Source organism: Wyeomyia smithii, chromosome 2, assembly GCF_029784165.1.
Source record: "Wyeomyia smithii strain HCP4-BCI-WySm-NY-G18 chromosome 2, ASM2978416v1, whole genome shotgun sequence".
NCBI lineage: Eukaryota > Metazoa > Arthropoda > Insecta > Diptera > Culicidae > Wyeomyia > Wyeomyia smithii.
In genome coordinates this window covers 251,556,048-251,582,262 of record NC_073695.1, presented here as the reverse complement: position 1 = coordinate 251,582,262, position 26,215 = coordinate 251,556,048, and the positions used below count along the sequence as shown (strand labels likewise).

The 26,215-nt window shown below is 38.7% G+C and overlaps 1 protein-coding gene across 2 annotated transcripts in view; it reads right to left on the bottom strand.

Moving 5' to 3' along the window:
• The window catches only part of LOC129723412 (neuroligin-4, X-linked-like), a 591,759-nt gene that overhangs the window by 222,411 nt on the left and 343,133 nt on the right, over positions 1-26,215 (bottom strand). For both annotated transcript variants that reach the window (XM_055677612.1, XM_055677613.1), the window contains one exon: positions 21,327-21,468. In XM_055677612.1, coding sequence (XP_055533587.1) covers positions 21,327-21,468 — 142 coding nt within the window. The remainder of the gene's footprint in view (positions 1-21,326; positions 21,469-26,215) is intronic.

Here is a 26,215-nt window from a genome sequence, read left to right as displayed (position 1 = left end):
TGATCAAAGTCAAATAACAAATCGTTCGAAATGATTGGTTTTATCGAAATGACAATATCCTCGACTTTTGGCTTCTGTACATCACCCTAATTCTGAATATATTCATATTGGGTGGTATTCAGTCATTTTCAGCAAATTTTCTGGCATCAATCTGACACCGGGAATACCCATATTGAGAGATATTTTTGGTTGTTTTCCGGAAACTAAAAGTGGTCGTCTTCAAATTCAAAATAGTGTCCAGGGTCAATGTTTGGTTTCTATGCATCATCACGTTTACGGAAATATCCATATTGAGTATCATTCGGTCATTTTCGACTGTTTCCTAGAAGTTGCCATTTTGCAATTCAAAATGGTGCCTGACGTCAATTGTTAGCTCCTTGCATCATTCTGGTTCCAGAGATACTCATATTGGATGGCATTTGGTTGTTTAAGGCTGTTTTTCACAAACCGGAAGTCGCCATCTTGGATTTAAAAATGGTATTTAAGGTAATTTCTGGCCTCTGAGCGTCATTCTGGTTGAAAAAACACCCATATTGGGTGTTATTCGATCATTTTCGGCTGTATCCCAGGAACCGGAAGTCGCCAACCTAGAATCCAAAATGGGGTCTGTTGTCGATTTCAGCTACTGTGTATCATTCTAGATCCGGAGATACTCATGTTAGACGGAAATCGGCCATTTTTGGCTGTTTTCCAGAAACCAAAAGTTGCCATCCTACAATCCAGAATGGTGTCTAAGGTAAATTTTTAGCTTCTTGCAACATTCTGGCTCTGAAGATACTGAGCTGTTTATCGGAAGCCGAAAGTCGTGATTTTGGACTTTAAAATTGCCTGTGAAATCAATTTCTGTCATCTGGGCGTAATTCTGGTTCCGAAAACACTCATAATGAATGCTATTTGGTCATTTCCGGCTGTATGCTAGACACCGGAAGTCACCATCTTAAAATTCAAGATTGTGTCTGTGATCAATTTTTAGCTTCTGTGCATCTTTTTGGTTTCGGAGATACACATATTTTAATGGGAATCGTCCATTTTAGGCTATTTTCCAGACACCGGAAGTTGCCATTTTACAATTCAAAATGTTGTCTGAAGTCGATTTGTGGCTCCAGTGCATCATTACGATTCCGAAAATACCCATAATGGGTGGTATTTGGTCGTTTGCCGCTGTTTTTCCGAAACCGGAAGTCACCATTTTGGATTTCATAATGGCATTTGGATACAATTTCTTGATTTTGAACGTCATACTGGTTAATCTGGTTAAAAACTCATATTGGGTGGTATTTGGTAATTTTCAGCTGTTTTCCAGAAACCGAAAGTCGCCATCTTAGAATTCAAAATGGTATCTGTGGTCGATTTTAGCTCCTGTGTATCATTCTTGATCCGGATATTATTATATTGGGTGGAAATTGGCCATTTTTGGCTGTTTTCCAGAAACCGGAAGTTGCCATATTACAATCTAAAATGTTGCTTGAGGTCGATTATGGAACATATTTGTTACCACTAAAAACATTCACCTGCCAAATATGGTTCCATTTAGTTGATTAGTTCGCGAGATGTGCAGAAATTTGTGCAGAAACATATTCTTACAGAAGAGGGAGGGGTGTCGAACCATTATGGACATATTTGTTACCTCTAAAAACATTCACTTGCAAAATTTGGTTCCATTTACTCGGTTAGTTCTCGAGATGTGCAAAAATATGTGTTTCGTTTGTATGGCAATCGGGTTATAGAATGGAGCATAGGCAGGCAGAAACACCAAAAGGAGGAGGGGTGTTAAAACATAATATGTCCATTATGTTACCACTAAAAACATTTACCTGCCAAATTTGGTTCCATTTAGTTGATTAGTTCTCAAGATGTGCAAAAATTTGTGTTTCATTTGTATGGAACCCCTCCCTTCCAGAAAAGGGAGGGGCATCTAACTATTATGGACATATTTGTTACCCCTTAAAAAATCCACATGCCAAATTCGGTTTCATTTGCTTGGTTTGTTCTTGAGTTGCGCAAAAGTTTAGGTTTCATTTGTATGGGACCCCTCCCTTCCAGAAGAGGGAGGGGTCTCAAACTATCATATTTTCAATATTTTAGAACCTAAAGAGTGAATATACATTTATTGGATTGAAGCGTTCTTGTAAATCTATTTTTACAAATAAAAGTTTGAATGAGAAAGGCTGGGTCTGACCGCTAGGTGGATTAATTTAGGTTTTTTTAAATTATGTTTTCTCTCTGATATCATTATTTTATCATTGGTCTACTATAGGGTTTTTATTATATTACTTAGCATATTTTTTTTCTTTGCCATAATGTTATCGGTCATTATGATTATTGTCTTTAATTTTATTACCGATGAATTTAAATTATTTTACATTTTTTATAAATTAAAGTTACTTGAAATCGCACCCTTCATCTCGTTTTTGTCAACGATGAATCTGCCTTGAACTGCAATATTGCCGAAGCAGGCGACGCATTAGTTGGCATTGATGCTCATCACCCGGCAGTCTCGGTCTCATTAGCTTGCACGCTGCCAGTTTGCTTTGAAAAGTTGTCTGAAACTGAAGCGGCTATTACACAAAGCAAATATTTGCATAAAATGACAGTTATTATTCGTTCGTCCGTGTAATACAAAATATTATTTGCGAAAAATAATTTGCTGTTGTAGTTGCTAAATAAAATATTAGCAAAGGTTTGCTTCGTCTAATGTCTTTCTCTGCTAGTAAATACACGACTGAGCGAATACTTGTTTGATTTTTTTCTTTGGTCATACTGAAATTGGGTATGAGCAAACTACAGCAAATGAGTATCAATGTGTCAAATCAGTTTTTCACGTAGAAGACTAGCCAGTGCGATATTTTATGATATGCTTGAAGAATTATTCACTTAATACGATAAATTTTGTTCACTCAAAACGATAAATAGTGTTGATGTGCAAAAAAACTAATTAATAATTTTTGAGACTGTAATTTACGGGATTGTCTATGGTTTGCGTCCGTGATAGCAACGTGAAAACCTTCGTGTGTGCATTTTGTAATTTTAAATTCACTGCTGCTATTGATTGGACTGCACTGAATCCGAAAACCATTCCACCAATAACAAAATTTTGTTTGACTTCGGTTCAACTTGAAGATTAGTGGTAGTTTTATTGTCGTTTTTGTATTTTAAATACCATTTATTAATAATACAAATATTAAAAAAAATACAAGCCATGTTTTTCCTTCTATCAAATTTATCTAATAAACAAAACAATTATTACACGAAATTTCAATAATTTATTTATATACGACCATATTGAAAATTAACTTCCCCTTCATGTACAAAATATTGGGATACCTACAAAAGTGCGACATACTTCGAGTGGGTAAAAGCTATTCATCCTATTGTTCTATGCCAATCACCATCAATGACACTTCTTTGATCGTCGTAGCGATCGACCATCGTAGGATTAAAATAAATTCTGCTTCGCATCATAAGGTACCTAGTTGTGGAGAAAGCAGCAAGCAATATTGTGATTCTCATAAAGTATTGGAATGATTTCTAACCTTTATAATTATAACAAACACTTCCTTAATGTGCTGGGGCTTTCATCACGATGTGCTTTCCATCTATAGGCCGATGCAATGAGAAAAATTCCATCTATTGTTGTAATTTTCAGCTAATTTTCTTCAGTTTATGAAAACTATGACATAAATAACATCGTTAATTGTTGAACTAAAAGATGTTAGAGAGAATTTTACCTTTAAAAATCAGGCTTCAAAGCTTTGTATATTGCGTCACAAACTTCGGGAATTATTGTTGATTGTGGGATATGAAAGAGATATTGTAACAACATGAAACTATCACCGGTTGCATCAAAGCGCAATGTGAGAGCTAGCGTTTCACCGGCAGAAATAGCTTCTCACATATTTGAATCCAGCTTTTTGATTAATGGATATACCAATTCCAAACGGGTGTGAAAATCGTCTATATTCATGCGCAGAAAGTTCTGATATAACAGCGGCCCCTCATCTTCGAGCTCTCGAAGAAGTTGATTGCAGAATCCTCGGTCTTTTCGTCGTTTCACCCACACACTGCGCATCCGACGACGTTTCCGATTCTTACAATTTTCAACGCAAATCAACAGCGAATCTTCTTCTGCGAAATCAGCAATTCTCACTTAAAACAAAATGTATAATGTCGAACACTACCGTTATTGAACCAAACCCACTAAAACACAGAAACTACGTTTTCGATTGACAGTTGAATTATTGTGCTGCGAATGAAAACTAGATTTGCTTCATATTTTTCGCAGCGTGTAATAGCATAGCAAACAAATTTACCATAAAATGAACAAAGAGACTTTGCTAGGATTCAACCAAACAGGTTTTGAGGTAAATATTTGCTGTAGTGTAATACCATAACAAATATATTTGCTCGTAGAAAAAATTTGCGCAAATAAATCCGGTATCAAAAATAACAAATATTTACTTCGTGTAATAGCCGCTTAAGCAATACAACTTTTCTAAAACCGATTTTGATGGACTTCAGAGGGCTCTACTTGCAATCGATTGGGAAACTTTGCTAAGCCGCGCAACTGACGTCAAAAGTTTAGTTGATATATTTTCGCACACACTCAAACAGCATTTTGCAATTTTGTACCGGTACCACGCCCCCGGCCAAAGCCTGTTTGGTCTAATCGACATTTTTGTGAGCTAAGACGACTAAGGGCAGCGGCACTTCGGAGATACGTCAAACGACGAAACGCAATGGATAAACTTTCGTTTACTACTGCAAGCAAAATTATAAAATCTACAATCGCTTCCTTCATTCTCAGTATGTACTACGCACCCAATCTGAGCCAAACGAAGTCCAAAACACTTCTGGTCATTTATAAAAAGTAAAAAAAAAAAAAAGTGTGCTTCCTACCAGTATGTTTCTTGGGAATGAAAACCCGGAAACTCTTGATGGTATTTGTTCTTTATTCATGAAACACTTTTCAAGCGTATTAAGTTCCACTACTGCAAATACATCTCAAATGTAGAATGCCCTCCACGACGTTTCTCCTGACGTGGTAAACCTGAGTAGGTTATGTTTTACTGATGAAGATGTACTGAAGGCCACCACAAAATTATAACCTTCAACTTCCACTGGACCTGATGGTATCCCACTCATTATTCTGAAAAAAATGTGCCATCGCGCTCTGTGTTCCGTTGAGGATGATATTCAACAACTCGCTATCGGTATTTCCTGACTGCTGGAAGAAGTCTGTTATGGTTATGGTTTATAAAAAGGCGACAAACACGATGTAACGAACTATCGAGGAATAACTTCACTATCCGCTGGATCAAAATTATTTGAGATTCCCGAGATTACCGACGGTTCTACTCGTTAGTTCAAGATATATATCTCGTTAGACCAACATGGCTTTTACCCCGGTAGTTCGACCACAACTAACTTACTTCAGTTCACATGTAATTGAATTAAAAACATGGAGAACGGGATGCAAGTGGACACTATTTACACCGACCTGATAGCTGCGTTTGATCGTGTTGATCACACCATTCTTTTGGCCGAAATTGAACGTCTTGGTGCATCACAGAATCACACATGCACACTCTGCATAAAGCTAGGCAACACCGAGTCAGATAATTTCGTTAACTTGTCGGGTGTGCCTCAAGGGAGCAACCTTGGACCACTGCTTTTTTCAATTTTTTTCAATGATGTTTATAACGTCATTCCACCAGGCTGTAAACTTATCTATGCTGACGAATTAAAACTTTTACGAATAACGAATTAAATCGATGCCAATTACTTGGTATTGACACACTGGCAAAGAGAAGAGATTCTGTCTGAAATTCACGTGAATGTGCCCTACAGAAATCTGAGGTCACGACACTTCTTGTGTTTTCCATTTCAACGCAATGAATATGCCAAAACGAACCCATAAGGGGGATGTGTAGCGTCTTTAATAATGTGTTTGAATTGTTTGACTTCAATGAATCAAGTGGTACTTTTAAAAATAGACCTAAGCGAATGTTATAATGTGTTAGCCTTAAGTTCTAGATTTACTATAGTTAAGCTTAGTCAGAGTCAGCTTTGTAGTATTAATGTGTCATTGTCAGACTTATTTAATGATTTGTAAATGTTTAAATAAAAAAATGCGGGGTTTTCACGCGTACTTGAGGGTTTCGCAAGGAATGCCTCAAATGGGCTTTTCCCCGCCACATTTCATTAAGACCTAAAAAGTCAGATGACGTATAAATAAATAAATAAATTACGTTTTCTTTCTGCTATCATTATTTCATCATTAGTCTACTATACGGCTTTTATTATATTACTTAGCATCATTTTTTGTCTGTGCCATAATGTTATCGGGCATTATCATCCTTCTATCACCAATTTATTCAACATTTTATCAGTATTCTTGTATTAGCGTTATATTTTTGTTATTTTGTTACAGTGGGAAATTCTCGCCTAAACCAGGCTACTAGTGACATGATTTTTTTGAGTTAGTAAGATGACACGCAGTAAAAAATTAGTTTCAGTTGGTGAACCTCTTGTTCACAAAGGGGTCAACAAGTTTTAAGAAATGTGAAAATTTAACATTTTGTCGGGCTACAGGGTCAAAACCCTCGAAAAACAGTGCGTCATTATACAGGCAACATCTAGAGCTTTCATAGAGCCAGTTAACCTTTAGTGAAGCCCGTTCCTATTGTGAACCATCCACCTGATTAACACAATTTCAGTATTTTTACATGCTTGTGACGCAGATTGGCTAGATAAGATTTTTTCCGATGGAAGTTTTCACTTCTGGAAAGGGGCCACTATAACAAACAGTTTTTCGTCAGAGTGATCCACTTAAGGAAGGGGACCATTCAAGGATGTTCTACCTTACGTCCCAACATGGACCACACGTTATTTGACAGCTCCAGCCTATTCCACGTCAAAAGCTGTTAGAAGGGTAGAACTGCTTCGAATGGACCACTTCCTTCAGTGGATCATTTACCAAATTAACTCGACTCATACGAAATTCAAAGGATTGTCAGCAAACTTCAATCGGGAAACATCTTATCCAGCCAATCTGCATCACAAACATTCATAAATTCCGATATATTTTAGGAGAAATTGAGTTAACCTGACTGATAATCTACTATAAGTTAATAAACAAAAGAATCCTTTATAGGCAGAGCCGGATTTACGATTGTGGGGGCCCGGGGCCCAGTTTACAGTGGGGGCCCCAAAATAAAACAAACCCGTTTTTTCATCGCACGAGTTAAAAACATTTATTTGTTATTGAAAAGTTACCAAAAATTTTTTTAGAATTTTTTTACGAGTTTTTTTGCAGAGAACTTATTGATTGAATAATCAACATTCAGCTCCTTCAGAATATTGTACTCTCAACTTGATAAAGCTAAGTTTGACAGCCTTTCACTCTTCATAGTCGTACGCAACCTATTTTCAATCAGTTTCATCTTCGAAAAAGACCTTTCTCCAGTTGCGTTCGAGATCATTAGGCACAAATAAATCCTTAAATAAAATGATTTTTGCAAGGCACTAACGAGTTTTTGATATTTTTCTTCATTCACACTCTGAGCGGGGGCCTAGTGTGGTTGGTAACGTCTCCGCCAACCACGCTCGACGCCTGGGTTCGAATCCCACCGCCGACATAGGTGTCGATGGTTGTGAGGTGGCGTGATCCACTCACAACCAACCCAAACTGGTCTAGATTCAATCCTAGCCGACACCGGGAGATATTCTGAGGCGAAAAATCTCTGGGATCACGCCTTCCATCGCATGAGGAAGTAAAGCCGTTGGCGCCGGTCCGTTAATAAACGGGTCGTGAGTTAGGGACCTGGGTGTGGAGTCGCCTCCCTGGGCATCGGTAATTGGCCACAACAGTGGCGGAAATAGACCGACGGAAAATAAGCGAGAATAAAAAAAAAAAATTTTTCTTCATGTAATCATCTTTTTTGAGCTCCACTTTGATATACGCGGGGTTTTGTGGTGACAGTTCATTTTGAATAAATGTAATAATAAATTCGGTTCTTGCTCACTGTTTATAAACAGATCTAAATGTTGAATGATTTGGACCAAAGGTGCCAGATGTTTTCGAAAGATGTCTGCAACTGCTCGAAATCCGGAAATTTTTTCTTTTTTTTTTCCTCATCTATAATTTATTTGACACGGCACAAATACAATTTAATGTTTAACGGCGCCAATTATATCTGGTAGCTTACTTTCTAAAGTATCTTAATAAGTAAAAGCAAATTTTTTATCCTCGCTGCCGACTACGAGCTGAAACTAAATCTAACTTAAAGCTAGAATGTTTTGCATTAAAAGCACTGATTTGTTGTTTAATGGTTTTCCATCGCCATAGGTAAGCAGCATATTGAATATGTTCCTCTGCTGGGCCAAGATATTACGGACTGGCATATTGGGTTGTCTCCCTCGGGACCTGAGAGTATCGTGCGGGTCTAGTTGCTGTTTCCGGATCCGGGGTCTTAACGTGTTCTTGTCGTTTGGTTGGATGTAGGCGGAAGGGAATAGGATTAAATTGGGGCGTGGATGGATTTCAGGAAAACGTATATGAGGGACATGACACGGCTCGCCAAGACATCACGAACAGGAACAGCCGGCTGCCTACTTTCGGCCTGCAGAGAAGCTATTAATATAGACCTGGCGTCACGGTGTACAGGGCATCACCAAACAACGTGCTCTATGTCGTGATAACCTTCACCACAGGCACAGATACCACTTTCCCCGAGCCCAACACGACGGAGATGCGCGTCAAATCTATAATGATTGGACATAAGCCGGGACATCACGCAAATGAAATCCCGACCTACATCCAACCCCTTGAACCACGGGTTCGTCGATACTTTGGGGATTATGGAATGTAACCACCTTCCCAATTCCCCTCTGGTCCAAGCATTTTGCCAACTGATGATCGTATTCCGACGTACAAGTGCGAAAAATTCATTAAAAGCGATTGGTCTTCCATAAATATCACCGTTTGTTGCGCCCACCTTAGCCAAAAAGTCCGCTTTCTCATTGCCCGGTATCGAGCAGTGAGAAGGGACCCACGCTAAGGTAATCTGAAATGATTTTTCGGATAAAGCACTCAGATGTTCCCGTATTTTCCCCAGGAAATACGGAGAGTGCTTAACATCTTTCAGCGATCGGAGAGCCTCAATGGAACTGAGACTGTCCGTAAAGATGAAATAATGGTCCGTGGGCATTTTTTCGATAATCTCTAGGGTGTACTGAATTGCAGCCAATTCTGCGACGTAAACAGAAGCAGGGTTATCAAGCTTATGGGAGACGGTTAAATTGTTATTGAAAATACCGAAGCCAGTGGACCCATCAAGAAGTGATCCGTCAGTGTAGAACATATTGTTGCAGTTGATGTTTCGATATTTATTGGAAAAAATTTTGGGGATCTGCTGCACGCGTAAATGATCCGGGATTCCACGAGTTTCTTCTATCATGGATGTATCGAAAAACACAGTAGAATCAGAAGTATTGGATAAGTCGACATGATTTGGAATATTCGAAGAAGGGTTAATATTTTGGGACATGTGATTGAAATACAATGTCATAAAACGGGTTTGAGAATTAAGTTCGATTAACCTTTCAAAATTTTCAATCACGGGACGGTTCAAGACCTCACATTTGATAAGAATACGAGAAGACAGGCTCCAGAAGCGGTTTTTCAATGGTGGTACTCCAGCTAAGACCTCCAAACTCATCGTATGGGTCGACTGCATGCAACCTAAGGCAATACGCAAACAACGATATTGTATTCGCTCCAGTTTGATCAGATGTGTGTTTGCTGCGGAGCGGAAGCAGAAACACCCGTACTCAACGACAGACAATATCGTTGTTTGGTAAAGCCTTATAAGGTCTCCTGGATTGGCTCCCCACCATTGTCCGGTTATTGTACGAAGAAAATTCACTCTTTGTTGACATTTTTTCATCAGATACCTCACGTGACAACCCCAGGTGCCTTTAGAGTCGAACCAGATACCAAGATATTTGTGTACCAAAACCTGAGAAATCGTTTTACCCATTAATTGTGTTTGAAGCTGAGCAGGTTCATGCGAAAAGTTGCCAAATCGCCGTGCGTAAAATGCATGTGCTTTTCGGACAACAAATTGTGCAAAAAATTGGAAAAAATTGGAGAAAATCCTTGTCGGTGAAGTTTGCCCGAAAGAATGTCAATAGAAACGGAATCAAAAGCCCCCTTAATGTCCAAGAACGCAGACGCCATTTGTTCTTTGCGAGCATACGCCAGCTGAATATCTGTTGAAAGCAGCGCAAGACAATCATTCGTCCCTTTGGCACGGCGGAAGCCAAATTGAGTTTCTGATAGTAGACCATTTGATTCGACCCAGTGGTCTAAACGACGGAGTATCATTTTTCCATCAATTTCCGGATACAGGATAGCATTGCAATCGGCCTATAAGAGTTGTGATCAGAAGCTGGTTTCCCTGGTTTTTGGATGGCGATCACCTTCACTTGCCTCCAATCCTGTGGTACAATGTTTTGCTCCAGGAACTTATTGAACAAGTTCAACAAGCGCCTCTTGGCATTGCCGGGTAGATTCTTCAACAAGTTGAATTTGATTCTATCTAACCCAGGTGCGTTATTGTTACAGGACAGGAGGGCAACTGAAAATTCTGCCATCGTTAAAGGTGATTCTATCGCGTCGTGGCCCGGAGACGTATCGCGAACAAAGTTTTGCGCAGGAACAGAGTCCGGACATACTTTCCTGGCAAAATCAAATATCCACCGGCTTTAAGACTCCTCGCTTTCGTTGACCGTTATACGATTTCGCATTCTTCGGGCTGTGTTCCAAAGAGTGCTCATCGATGTCTCCTTCGACGTTTCGTTCACGAACCGACGCCAATATCCGCGATTCTTTGCTTTAGCCAAGCTTTTAAGCTTGGTATCAAGCTCCGAATACCGTAAATAGTCGCCAGGTATACCTCCCTTCTGGTAGGCCAAAAACGCGTCGGATCTTTGCGTGTAGACATCGGAGCACTCTTGGTCCCACCACGGAGTGGGAGGCCGTTCTTTAATCGTTACGCCGGGATATTTCTTCGTTTGGGCTTGCAACGCGGCGTCGAGAATCAAGCCCGCGAGGAGGTTGTTTTCTTCAAGTGGTGGATGATGTTGAATCGAATCGACCGCTTTTGAAATCATTTCCTCGTATAACTTCCAATCGACATTCCGTGTGAGGTCATACGGAATGTCAATTGGTCGCATGCGAGTTGACCCGTTATAAATTGAAATAAGAATAGGCAAATGGTCGCTACCGTGAGGATCGAGGATTACCTTCCATGTGCAATCCAACCGTAGCGACGTCGAACATAAGGATAGATCCAAAGCGCTTGGGCGCGCTGGAGGTTTCGGGATATGTGTCATTAAACCGTTGTTTAAAATAGTCATGTCAAAGTCATCGCAAAGGTTATAGATTAAAGAGGAGCGGTTATCATTGTAGGGGGAACCCCAAGCCACACCATGAGAGTTGAAGTCTCCCAAAATCAAACGTGGCGAGGGAAGAAGTTCTATTAAATCAAAGAGCAACCGTTGCCCAACCTGTGCTCTGGGAGGAATATATATTGAGGCAATACAAAGCTCTTTACCTTGTATTGTCATTTGACATGCAACAACTTCGATGCCTGGAATCGAGGGGAGGTTAATACGATAGAAAGAATAGCACTTTTTAATCCCTAGAAGTACTCCTCCTTCTGGGGTGTCTCGATCAAGGCGAATAATATTAAAATCATGGAAGTTGAGATCAATATTTGAAGTAAGCCAAGTTTTACAAAGGGACAATGCATCGCATTTGTTTTTATTCATCAAAACTTTAAACGAATCAATTTTTGGTAAAATACTTCTACAATTCCACTGTAAGACAGAGATAGAATCCTTCATATACGCAGTTGAATTAGGCATCGAAGGATACAATCGCTGCAAGGAGGGGCCATTGGGCAGTCAACTGCTTCAAAAATGATCTAACTGTTGGGAGCAATGCTGTAAGAAAAATTTTAATTGGATCGGGTACATTGAAAGTTTCAAAAATCCAGTCCACAATGTCAGAAAATTTCACTAATCCAGAGTTTGTTTCATCAACTGGATGTGCAAAAGGAACAACTGGGGTTTTAGATGTTCCTGGCAGTGCTGGGAACTCCTTCTGGGACTTTAAATTTGCAAGCCCAGGAGGAGTTTGCTTCGGTTTTTCCGCAGCACTGTTTGGTTTGCTTGTAACTTTCATTTCACTTTGAGAAATCTTAGGACCTTTTCTGGGAAGTTTAGGAGAGGAAATATTTTTCCTCTTTCTAGACTCCCCAGGATTGGCGTAAGATGTTCCCGCTGGTGAATCGTCAGAATCGGTTTCATCAGAGGACAACAGATCATAAGGGTTTGATGTAATGGGAGAAGTGGTAACGGTCTTCCTCAGCATCTCAGCGTAAGAACGCTTCGAACGCTCTTTGAGAGACCTCTTTATTTTAACCCTGCGCTGCATGTACACCGCACATGTCGAGAGCTCATGCTGACTCTCCCCACAGTGAATACATTTTTCAGCATTTTTACTGCAGGAATCATCCGCATGATTCTCCCCACACTTGCCCCAAAGTGCCTTATTGCAGCAGTAGGCGGCGGTGTGGCCTAACTGCGCACAATTCAGGCAGTTCATGACGCGAGGCACATATAATCGCACAGGGAGACGAACCCGGTGGATCGAGACGTGGCTTGGTAGCGCTGACCCGGCAAACGTAACTCGAAACGAGTCTGACGGGGTGTATACTGTTTTGCCACCGATGATCGATGCTGACCGCAATTGCTTGCAGTCGAGCACCTTTACATCGGAACAGGTTTTGTTCTTAAAGCACCCTTTGGCACTTTTCAGTATACACTCGACGGACAGACTCGAATCGGTTATGACATCGTCGATCTCCACGTCTCGTGCGGGTATGTAAACGCGATACTCGCGTGTGAAGAGCTCAGAGCAAGCTATATCGTTGGCCTCTTTCAGGTTACTGACCACGACACGGAGCTTGTTAGGCCGGACCTTGGAAATTTCGGTCACGCCCTTGTACTCCTTCGTCAGGTCTTTAGAAATCTGCAAGAGGTTCAACCAAGCGGGGGCCTAGTGTGGTTGGTAACGTCTCCGCCAACCACGCTCGACGCCTGGGTTCGAATCCCACCGCCGACATAGGTGTCGATGGTTGTGAGATGGCGTGATGCACTCACAACCAACCCAACTGGTCTAGATTCAATCCTAGCCGACACCGGGAGATTTTCTGAGGTGAAAAAACTCTGGGATCACGCCTTCCATCGCATGAGGAAGTAAAGCCGTTGGCGCCGGTCCGTTAATAAACGGGTCGTGAGTTAGGGTCCTGGGTGTGGAGTCGCCTCCCTGGGCGTCGGTGATTGGCCACAACAGTGGCGGAACTAGACCGACGGAAAATAAGCGAGAATAAAAAAAAAAGAGGTTCAACTGTTTCGATTTCGGTCCCGCCTTTGGCCGAAAATAGACAGTATAGCTGCCCTGGGCTCCGTCTGGGTAAAGCCTGGGGCGAGGGGGGACTGAAGAATGAACAGGGGAGGGGGTTACAGAAGGGTCAGGGTCAGAGGGGTTCGGGGATGGTGGCGCGGGAGGCGAGGGATCTACATCCATCACGCTATGTTTAGCGCACTAGCGCTGACAAGAACACGTACCTTTTTATTTCTCCCTTCCAGTAAGGTTGGTTGTCCGATCGTTCGAAGTAGCAGCCGTTACAGCCAGCAGCACCAATACAGCAGCACCAAACAGCCACCAGCAGCGAGCCAGGTGTGAGATCACTCCACACAGCGATACAACTCACTGTCAACTGATGGCTTCTTCTTTTTCCTCTTTTGTGTCTTGTTCACTGCTGTAGCACAATTCAGCCAGCAGCCAAATCGGCTTACGCACCAGCTGGTAGTAACGATGCGAAACAGTTGCACAAAGGCGCGACCTTGAACCCGGATTTATTTCACTCGACCAGGCAAACAATGCCAACACTTGTTCACACGTCTTTTGTTTTATATTCTATCGGAGCGACCACCGATCACACGTCCGATACTGATGCGTGTTCGGCACAGAATGAAATTTTTTCTTGATATCTGAAAAAAAATCTACCGCAATTTGAAAAAAAAATGCTATCCGCTGGCAAAAATTTGCACACAATTTGAGTAAGACTGCGCAAATGTAGCCTTATATTTGCGCAGTCTTACTCAAATTGTGTGCAAATTTTTGCCTGCGGATAGCATTTTTTTTTCAAATTGCGGTAGGTTTTTTTTTTCAGATATCAAGAAAAAATTTCATTCTGGCAATAATCTACAGAAACTAGGAAAAAACGGCACACATCTGCAGGTCGATAAAATCTGCATACGGACTCTGAAAATCTGCATTTTACAACGCAAATCTGGTATCCCTGATTCGGACAAGTAAACTTATTTTCGGAATCAACAGCAATGCATTAAAAAAACTTGTGGATTATGTATTTTCTTTCCTGCTTGATTTCCCATGCGCGCTGGTTCGATTCAAATGGTGTGTTAATGTGTGTCATTCCAAGAGAATCGAAGGATCTTATGGATGTAGTTGTGATATTGGCGCTCGCGAAAAAATAACACTGAAGAAAAGTTTCAAATTGAAATGGTCTGTTCAAATTTTCGATCGAATCTCATTTTTGATAGAGAAAAGTACTTTTCTCCATTCTGTGCCGAACACGCATCAGTACTGGACGTGTTTGGTGATCGGTCCGATAGAGTATAAAACAAAAGACGTGTGAACAAGTGTTGGCATTGTTTGCCTGGTCGAGTGAAATAAATCCGGGTTCAAGGTCGTTCCTTTGTGCAACTGTTTCGCATCGTGACTGCCAGCTGGTGCGTAAGCCGATTTGGCTGCTGGCTGGATTGTGCTACAGCAGTGGACGAGACACAAACGAGGAAAAAGAAGAAGCCATCAGTGTCAGCGAGTCGTATCGCTGTGTGGAGTGATCTCACACCTGGCTCGCTGCTGGTGGCTGTTTGGTGCTGCTGTATTGGTGCTGCTGGCTGTAACGGCTGCTACTTCGAACGATCGGACAACCAACCTTACTGGAAGGGAGAAATAAAAAGGTACGTGTTCTTGTCAGCGCTAGTGCGCTAAACATAGCGTGATGGATGTAGATCCCTCGCCTCCCGCGCCACCATCCCCGAACCCCTCTGACCCTGACCCTTCTGTTACCCCCTCCCCTGTTCATTCTTCAGTCCCCCCTCGCCCCAGGCTTTACCCAGACGGAGCCCAGGGCAGCTATACTGTTTATTTTCGGCCAAAGGCAGGACCGAAATCGAAAAAGTTGAACCTCTTGCAGATTTCTAAAGACCTGACGAAGGAGTACAAGGGCGTGACCGAAATTTCCAAGGTCCGGCCTAACAAGCTCCGTGTCGTGGTCGGTAACCTGAAAGAGGCCAACGATATAGCTTGCTCTGAGCTCTTCACACGCGAGTATCGCGTTTACATACCCGCACGAGACGTGGAGATCGACGGTGTCATAACCGATTCGAGTCTGTCCGTCGAGTGTATACTGCAAAGTGCCAAAGGGTGCTTTAAGAACAAAACGTGTCCCGAAGTAAAGGTGCTCGACTGCAAGCAATTGCGGTCAGCATCGATCATCGGTGGCAAAACAGTATACACTCCGTCAGACTCGTTTCGAGTTACGTTCGCCGGGTCTGCACTACCAAGCCACGTCTCGATCCACCGGGTTCGTCTCCCTGTGAGGCTCTACGTGCCCCGCGTCATGAACTGCCTGAATTGCAAGCAGTTAGGCCATACAGCCGCCTACTGCTGCAATAAGGCACGTTGTGGCAAGTGTGGGGAGTCTCATGCGGAAGATTCTTGCAGTGTTAACGCTGAAAAGTGTATTCACTGCGGAGAAAATCTGCATGAGCTCTCGACATGTGCGGTGTACATGCAGCGCAGGGATAAAATAAAACGGTCTCTCAAAGAGCGTTCAAAGCGTTCCTACGCTGACATGCTGAAGAAGACCGTTACCACTTCTCCCGTTACTTCGAACCCCTTCGATCTGTTGCCCTCTGAGGAAACCGATTCTGACGATTCACCAGCGGGAGCGTCTTACGCCAATCCTGGGGAGTCTAGAAAGAGGAAAAGTGTTTCCTCTCCTAAACTTCCCAGAAAAGGTCCTAAGATTTCTCAAAGTGAAAGGAAGGTTACAAACAAACCAAACAGTGCTGCGGAAAAACCGAAGCAAACTCCTCCTGGGCTGGCAAATTTAAAGTCCCAGAAGGAGTTCCCAGCACTGCCAGGAACATCTAAAACCCCAGTTGCTCCTTTTACACTCCCAGTTGATGAAACAAACTCTGGATTAGTGAAATTTTCTGACATTGTGGACTGGATTTTTGAAACTTTCAATGTACCCGATCCAATTAAAATTTTTCTTACAGCATTCCTCCCAACAGTTAGATCATTTTTGAAGCAGTTGACTGCCCAATGGCCTCTCCTTGCAGCGATTGTATCCTTCGATGCCTAATTCAACTGCGTATATGAAGGATTCTATCTCTGTCTTACAGTGGAATTGTAGAAGTATTTTACCAAAAATTGATTCGTTTAAAGTTTTGATAAATAAAAACAAATGCGATGCATTTTCCCTTTGTGAAACTTGGCTTACTTCAAATATTGATCTCAACTTCCATGATTTTAATATTATTCGCCTTGATCGAGACACCCCATATGGAGGAGTACTTTTAGGGATTAAAAAGTGCTATTCTTTCTATCGTATTAACCTCCCCTCGATTCCAGGCATCGAAGTTGTCGCATGTCAAATGACAATACAAGGTAAAGAGCTTTGTATTGCCTCAATATATATTCCCCCCAGAGCACAGGTTGGGCAACGGCTGCTCTTTGATTTAATAGAACTTCTTCCCTCGCCACGTTTGATTTTGGGAGACTTCAACTCTCATGGCGTGGCTTGGGGTTCCCCATACAATGATAACCGCTCCTCTTTAATCTATAACCTTTGCGATGACTTCGACATGACTATTTTAAACAACGGTGAAATGACACGTATCCCGAAACCTCCAGCGCGCCCAAGCGCTTTGGATCTATCCTTATGTTCGACGTCGCTACGGTTGGATTGCACATGGAAGGTAATCCTCGATCCTCACGGTAGCGACCATCTGCCTATTCTTATTTCAATTACTAACGGGTCAACTCGCATGCGACCAATTGACATTCCGTATGACCTCACACGAAATGTCGATTGGAAGTTATACGAGGAAATGATTTCAAAAGCGGTCGAGTCGATTCAACATCATTCACCACTTGAAGAATACAACCTCCTCGCGGGCTTGATTCTCGACGCCGCGTTGCAAGCCCAAACGAAGAAATATCCCGGCGTAACGATCAAAGAACGGCCTCCCACTCCGTGGTGGGACCAAGAGTGCTCCGATGTCTACACGCAAAGATCCGACGCGTTTAAGGCCTACCAGACGGGAGGTATACCTGGCGACTATTTACGGTATTCGGAGCTTGATACCAAGCTTAAAAGCTTGGCTAAAGCAAAGAAACGTGGATATTGGCGTCGGTTCGTGAACGAGACGTCGAGGGAGACATCGATGAGCACTCTTTGGAACACAGCCCGAAGAATGCGGAATCGCGTAACGGTCAACGAAAGCGAGGAGTCTTCAAGTAGGTGGATATTTGATTTTGCCAGGAAAGTATGTCCGGACTCTGTTCCTGAGCAAAATATTGTTCGCGATGCGTCTCCGGGCCACGACGCGATAGAATCACCTTTTACGATGGCAGAACTTTCAGTTGCCCTCCTGTCCTGTAACAATAACGCGCCTGGATTAGATAGAATCAAATTCAACTTGTTGAAGAATCTACCCGGCAATGCCAAGAGGCGCTTGTTGAACTTGTTCAATAAGTTCCTGGAGCAAAACATTGTACCGCAGGATTGGAGGCAAGTGAAGGTGATCGCCATCCAAAAACCAGGGAAACCAGCTTCTAATCACAACTCTTATAGGCCGATTGCAATGCTATCCTGTATCCGGAAATTGATGGAAAAAATGATACTCCGTCGTTTAGACCACTGGGTCGAATCAAATGGTCTACTATCAGAAACTCAATTTGGCTTCCGCCGTGCCAAAGGGACGAATGATTGTCTTGCGTTGCTTTCAACAGATATTCAGCTGGCGTATGCTCGTAAAGAACAAATGGCGTCTGCGTTCTTGGACATTAAGGGGGCTTTTGATTCCGTTTCTATTGACATTCTTTCGGGTAAACTTCACCGACAAGGATTTTCTCCAATTTTGAACAATTTTTTGCACAACTTGTTGTCCGAAAAGCACATGCATTTTACGCATGGCGATTTGGCAACTTTTCGCATTAGCTACATGGGTCTTCCCCAGGGCTCATGTTTAAGCCCCCTTCTTTACAACTTTTATGTAAATGACATCGACGAATGTCTGGCAAATTCATGCACGATAAGACAACTTGCAGACGACAGTGTAATCTCTGTTACAGGAGCCAAAGCTGCCGATTTGCAAGGACCATTGCAAGATACCTTGGACAATTTGTCTGCTTGGGCTTTACAGCTAGGTATCGAATTCTCTCCGGAGAAGACTGAGATAGTAGTTTTTTCTAGGAAGCATGAACCTGCTCAGCTTCAAACACAATTAATGGGTAAAACGATTTCTCAGGTTTTGGTACACAAATATCTTGGTGTCTGGTTCGACTCTAAAGGCACCTGGGGTTGTCACGTGAGGTATCTGATGAAAAAATGTCAACAAAGAGTGAATTTTCTTCGTACAATAACCGGACAATGGTGGGGAGCCCATCCAGGAGACCTTATAAGGCTTTACCAAACAACGATATTGTCTGTTATTGAATACGGGTGTTTCTGCTTCCGCTCCGCAGCAAACACACATTTGATCAAACTGGAGCGAATACAATATCGTTGTTTGCGTATCGCCTTAGGTTGCATGCAGTCGACCCATACGATGAGTTTGGAGGTTTTAGCTGGAGTACTACCATTGAAAAACCGCTTCTGGAGCCTGTCTTCTCGTATTCTAATCAAATGTGAGGTCTTGAACCGTCCCGTGATTGAAAATTTTGAAAGGTTAATCGAAATTAATTCTCAAACCCGTTTTATGACATTGTATTTCAATCACATGTCCCAAAATATTAACCCTTCTTCGAATATTCCAAATCGTGTCGACTTATCAAATACTTCTGATTCTACTGTGTTTTTCGATACATCCATGATAGAAGAAACTCGTGGAATCCCGGATCATTTACGCGTGCAGCAGATCCCTAAAATTTTTTCCAATAAATATCGAAACATCAACTGCGACAATATGTACTACACTGACGGATCACTTCTTGATGGGTCCACTGGCTTCGGTATCTTCAATAACAATTTAACCGTCTCCCATAAGCTCGATAATCCTGCTTCTGTTTACGTCGCAGAATTAGCTGCAATTCAGTACACCCTAGGGATTATCGAAAAAATGCCCACGGACCATTATTTCATCTTTACGGACAGTCTCAGTTCCATTGAGGCTCTCCGATCGATGAAAGATGTTAAGTACTCTCCGTATTTCCTGGGGAAAATACGGGAACATCTGAGTGCTTTATCCGAAAAATCTACTCAGATTACCTTAGCGTGGGTCCCTTCTCACTGCTCGATACCGGGTAATGAGAAAGCGGACTCTTTGGCTAAGGTGGGCGCAACAAACGGTGATATTTATGAAAGACCAATTGCCTTTAATGAATTTTTCGCACTTGTACGTCAGAATACGATCATCAGTTGGCAAAATGCTTGGACCAGAGGGGAATTGGGAAGGTGGTTACATTCCATAATCCCCAAAGTATCGACGAACCCGTGGTTCAAGGGGTTGGATGTAGGTCGGGATTTCATTTGCGTGATGTCCCGGCTTATGTCCAATCACTATAGATTTGACGCGCTCCTCCGTCGTGTTGGGCTCGGGGAAAGTGGTATCTGTGCCTGTGGTGAAGGTTATCACGACATAGAGCATGTGGTTTGGTCATGCCCTGTACACCGTGACGCCAGGTCTAAATTAATAGCTTCCCTGCAGGCCGAGGGTAGACAGCCGGCTGTTCCTGTTCGTGATGTCTTGGCGAGCCGTGACCTATCCTACATGTCCCTTATATACGTTTTCCTGAAATCCATCCACGCCCCAGTCTAGTCCCGTTCCCCTCCGTCTACACCCAACAAAACGACAAGAACACGTTTGAACCTTAAGCACAAAACCAGCAACCAGACCCCGCACAACAGAACCAGGACCCAAGGACTACGAGCCTCTGTCCCAACTCACGACATCGTGGCTCAGCAGAACGAATCCATACATGCCATTCGACGATTATCAGACGACCATTGAACAACAAAACACTGATTGGAAATCCCATGCTAGTTTTAAGTTAGACTTAATTTCAGCTCGTAGTCGGCAGCGAGGATAAAAAATTTGCTTTAGTTTTTAAGTCATCAGATATAATTGGCGCCGTTAAACATTAAATTGTATTTGTGCCGTGTCAAATAAATGTTATGTGAAGAAAAAGTACTTTTCTCGTTTTGTGGGGGCCCTGAAAATGTGGGGGCCCCTTAAATCCGGCTCTGTTTATAGGTTAATTTACCCATATACCATAATCATCAATTTCATTAAATTGATTTGTTTTAAATTCCTCATCAAATTAATTTTTTATAATTTATCACTTATTAAATTCCTTTTATCATTCATTAAAATCCTTTTAAAAAAATGGTTTTCCAGAATTTTTCTGCGTAAATTTCGTTCCGTGCAGTCGTAATAATTTATAGCTTTGCCTGCGTATTCTTTTGCCGGGGCAGGAGCAACCTTTCCGAAAACCGCCAGTCATTAGTTTGGTAGGTTAATGGCCCGGTAAATTTAGGGATTCATATCTCGCCTGCGTGCGAACGACCAGACCAGTGCATCGAGCGCTTGGTCAGCCCTGTTTGTTAGCTCCAACCCTTAACCACACAGCCACAGCAGCCGTGCTAATCCTGGCATTTGCACGTTCCCCTGTAAACGACATGGCATGCAGCTGAATTTTTCACAGATATTACCGTGATCCGGAGGATGAAAGGGATGGGGTTTAAAGCGACGGTGGCAGTGTTCATTTTTCGAAGCTGACGATTTATGGGGCAAAAATCTTGTGATTTATTAACAGTGTTTTTGATGCGCTTTATATCGCTAATTAAATTTTAGGAAATTCAGGAGAAGTTTCGCTATTCTTTGTCGTTCCATGACAACTGAATAAACATTCGATAATAACAAACTATGCTTACCACTTCCGGGGACGTAAATGTTAAGCGTCAGGCAATCTTCGCTTTGATTCACCAGCAGCGGCTGCAACCGTTTCAGGTGTTGATAACGGCCTTTTGGCATCGAAAGAAGCGCCGCTGTGCGATTGCTAATGTCGGGAAAGTTCTGAAACGAAACGATAATTCGTATTTTTTATTGTATACGCCTAAACTGTACCTATATCATGGACAGAAAAAAACGCTATCAAAAAAAAGGTTTGAATAAGCCGATAATTTCTGCAAACTCATTAAAGAGACCCAATTTCATGCTTCATTTGCTGGTCCAGTGCAAAACTTCAACTGGAGTGAAGGTTTCATTTGTGTACTACTTAAGCGCACTTGGAAGCTAATTGTTAAATAATGTTCACCAGGAAGCAAGGCTCGTGTTCGTTAAGTTGCTGAAGTACGTTACAAATTGGAGCGCTAAGGATTGATACCTTCCCGGAGAGAGCAGGAAAACTTATACTTCGAAGTTTGGTGAAACTAGCGGAAAAAAAATTAACTGATGTCAGACTCCTAGTTCTTCCTTACCACTACTCGGCAGCTTGAAACGAAGTAAAACGGTAACAGTAGAAGGTGATTTGAATTCCGTAGCAGCACTTTTCCTTTTTTTATTTATTTTTACCTCCACTTTGCGCAAGTTTGATTGAGTGTACTTACGATCCTCTCGTCCTTGAACACCGGCAAAATGCAATTCTCTACAGAAAGACTACACGGGCTGAGACGTGAAGGAGGAAGCACGTGTCACCATCATTGTGAAGAAATTTCAACAATGAATCAGGAAATTAATATAAATTTTTCCTACCAAAACTGTTGAAAATTTTTGTTAACAGACTGGTAGACGTGCTATTCAGTTTCGCTTTGATTGACTTGAAGTGTTGTCAGGCTTCTCTTGATTTCGAACAAAGCCAACGGAAGCACTGATTTTGAAACAATGAATCCGCTGGCTCTTGAAATTGACAACGGAAGCGGAGGTTGCTCAATTAAAGACGTAAAACAAATTAAACTGATAAAAGAAAATAAAAAATTGGAAATATAAAATAGAAAAAAGAAAATAGGAAATAGAAAATAGAAAATAGAAAATAGAAAATAGAAAATAGAAATTAGAAAATAGAAAATAGAAAACAGAAAATAGAAAATAGAAAATAGAAAATAGAAAATAGAAAATAGAAAATAGAAAATAGAAAATAGAAAATAGAAAATAGAAAATAGAAAATAGAAAATAGAAAATAGAAAATAGAAAATAGAAAATAGAAAATAGAAAATAGAAAATAGAAAATAGAAAATAGAAAATAGAAAATAGAAAATAGAAAATAGAAAATAGAAAATAGAAAATAGAAAATAGAAACTAGAAAATAGAAAATAGAAAATAGAAAATAGAAAATAGAAAATAGAAAATAGAAAATAGAAAATAGTAAATAGTAAATAGAAAATAGAAAATAGAAAATAGAAAATAGAAAATAGAAAATATAAAATAGAAAATAGAAAATAGAAAATAGAAAATAGAAAATAGAAAATAGAAAATAGTAAATAGTAAATAGAAAATAGAAAATAGAAAATAGAAAATAGAAAATAGAAAATAGAAAATAGAAAATAGAAAATAGAAATTAGAAAATGGAAAATAGAAAATAGAAAATAGAAAAAAGGAAACAGAAAACAGAAAATAAAAAATAGAAAATAGAAAATAGAATACAGAAAATAGAAAATAGAAAATAGGAAATAAAAAAATAGAAAATAGAAAATAGAAAATAGAAAATAGAAAATAGAAAATAGAAAATAGGAAATAGGAAATAGAAAATAGAAAATAGAAAATAGAAAATAGAAAATAGAAAATAGAAAATAGAAAATAGAAAATAGAAAATAGAAAATAGAAAATGGAAAATAGAAAATAGAAAATAGAAAATAGAAAATAGAAAATAGAAAATAGAAAATAGAAAATAGAAAATAGAAAATAGAAAATAGAAAATAGAAAATAGAAAATAGAAAATAGAAAATAGAAAATAGAAAATAGAAAATAGAAAATAGAAAATAGAAAATAGAAAATAGAAAATAGAAAATAGAAAATAGAAAATAGAAAATAGAAAATAGAAAATAGAAAATAGAAAATAGAAAATAGAAAATAGAAAATAGAAAATAGAAAATAGAAAATAGAAAATAGAAAATAGAAAATAGATAATAGAAAATAGAAAATAGAAAATAGAAAATAGAAAATAGAAAATAGAAAATAGAAAATAGAAAATAGAAAATAGAAAATAGAAAATAGAAAATAGAAAATAGAAAATAGAAAATAGAAAATAGAAAATAGAAAATAGAAAATAGAAAATAGAAAATAGAAAATAGAAAATAGAAAATAGAAAATAGAAAATAGAAAATAGAAAATAGAAAATAGAAAATAGAAAATAGAAAATAGAAAATAGAAAATAGAAAATAGAAAATAGAAAATAGAAAATAGAAAATAGAAAATAGAAAATAGAAAATAGAAAATAGAAAATAGAAAATAGAAAATAGAAAATAGAAAATAGAAAATAGAAAATAGAAAATAGAAAATAGAAAATAGAAAATAGAAAATAGAAAATAGAAAATAGAAAATAGAAAATAGAAAATAGAAAATAGAAAATAGAAAATAGAAAATAGAAAATAGAAAATAGAAAATAGAAAATAGAAAATAGAAAATAGAAAATAGAAAATAGAAAATAGAAAATAGAAAATAGAAAATAGAAAATAGAAAATAGAAAATAGAAAATAGAAAATAGAAAATAGAAAATTGAAAATTGAAAATTGAAAATTGAAAATTGAAAATTGAAAAGAGAAAATAGAAAATAGAAAATAGAAAATAGAAAATAGAAAATAGAAAATAGAAAATAGAAAATAGAAAATAGAAAATAGAAAATAGAAAATAGAAAATAGAAAATAGAAAATAGAAAATAGAAAATGAAAAATAGAAAATAGAAAATTGAAAATAGAAAATAGAAAATAGAAAATAGAAAATAGAAAATAGAAAATAGAAAATAGAAAATAGAAAATAGTAAATAGTAAATAGAACATAAAATAGAAAATAGAAAATAGAAAATAGAAAATAGAAAATAGAAAATAGAAAATAGAAAATAGAAAATAGGAAATAGAAAATAGAAAATAGAAAAAAGAAAATAGAAAATAGAAAATAGAAAATAGAAAATAGAAAATAGAAAATAGAAAATAGAAAATAGAAAATAGAAAATAGAAAATAGAAAATAGAAAATAGAAAATAGAAAATAGAAAATAGAAAATAGAAGACAGAAAATAGAAAATAGAAAATAGAAAATAGAAAATAGAAAATAGAAAATAGAAAATAAAAAATAGAAAATAGAAAACAGAAAATAGAAAATAGAAAATGGAAAATAGAAAATAGAAAATAGAAAATAGAAAATAGAAAATAGGAAATAGAAAATAGAAAATAGAAAATAGAAAATAGAAAATAGAAAATAGAAAATAGAAAATAGAAAATAAAAAATAGAAAATAGAAAATAGAAAATAGAAAATAGAAAATAGAAAATAGAAAATAGAAAATAGAAAATAGAAAATAGAAAATAGAAAATAGAAAATAGAAAATAGAAAATAGAAAATAGAAAATAGAAAATAGAAAATAGAAAATAGAAAATAGAAAATAGAAAATAGAAAATAGAAAATAGAAAATAGAAAATAGAAAATAGAAAATAGAAAATAGAAAATAGAAAATAGAAAATAGAAAATAGAAAATAGAAAATAGAAAATAGAAAATAGAAAATAGAAAATAGAAAATAGAAAATAGAAAATAGAAAAAAGAAAATAGAAAATAGAAAATAGAAAATAGAAAATAGAAAATAGAAAATAGAAAATAGAAAATAGAAATAGAAAACAGAAAACAGAAACAGAAAACAGATAATAAAAAAAAGAAAACACAAAACAGAAAACAAAAAACAAAACAGCAAACGGAGATGGAAAACGGGAATCTAAAAGCAAAAAACCTTAAGAGAGAAATCTGAAAACTTGAAATTGAAAACTGAGAGCTGGAAAAAACAGAAATGAAAAAACACAGAAATAAGAAAACTAACAGTTTGAAACGCCAAATTTAAAACTTAAATCCTTAACATGGAAACTGAAATGAAACTAAATGATTATTTTTCAATCTATTTAAAGTAGATATAAATCAAAATTACAGAATTTCAACAAAACGAAAATCCCAAAGCCAAAAAAGTTAGCACCAGAGCTCAACATGGAAATACATGAAAGATGATAGGCTTTACACTATTCTAATGGGTTTTTGTGGCCCCAACCATTTCAAAAGTGCGTCAAAATGTCGCCAAACAAAAAATACATAAATCTGTGAGTTTTGGTGCCCTCATCCAGCTCGAAAATCCATAAAGTCTTTAGAGACCTACATGAAATTTTCCGCAAATTCACGTCGAACCCTGTGAGCATTTACTCTGCGACGTTTTGATGCACTTCTGAGCTGGCTTGGGGCTCCAAACTTCACAGGAATGGTTAAAGAGCTTTAATCTTTAATGTTATTACAATTTGAGGTATAGGATAAAGCCTGTGTTGACCATTGTAATTATAAAATTTTGAAACGCTATTCATATTATTTATCACCGTTGAAAGTTCATCGAGCATTGACCGAAATAAATTAAACAGAATCAGAAAAGTGAGAATTGAACAACATATCCCTATAATCTATAAAATTTTAAAAGTTTGTAATTTTTGTATACTACCTAGAAAACATAGCACCTCTGAAATTTATCAATGTCACGATTACTTCACTCCTTCTGTCTTCCTTTCTAATACGAAAGTAAATAATTCAACACAAAAGCCAGCGAGAAAAAACTCTTGGTCTTGAGCATCCTAAAACAGACCACACG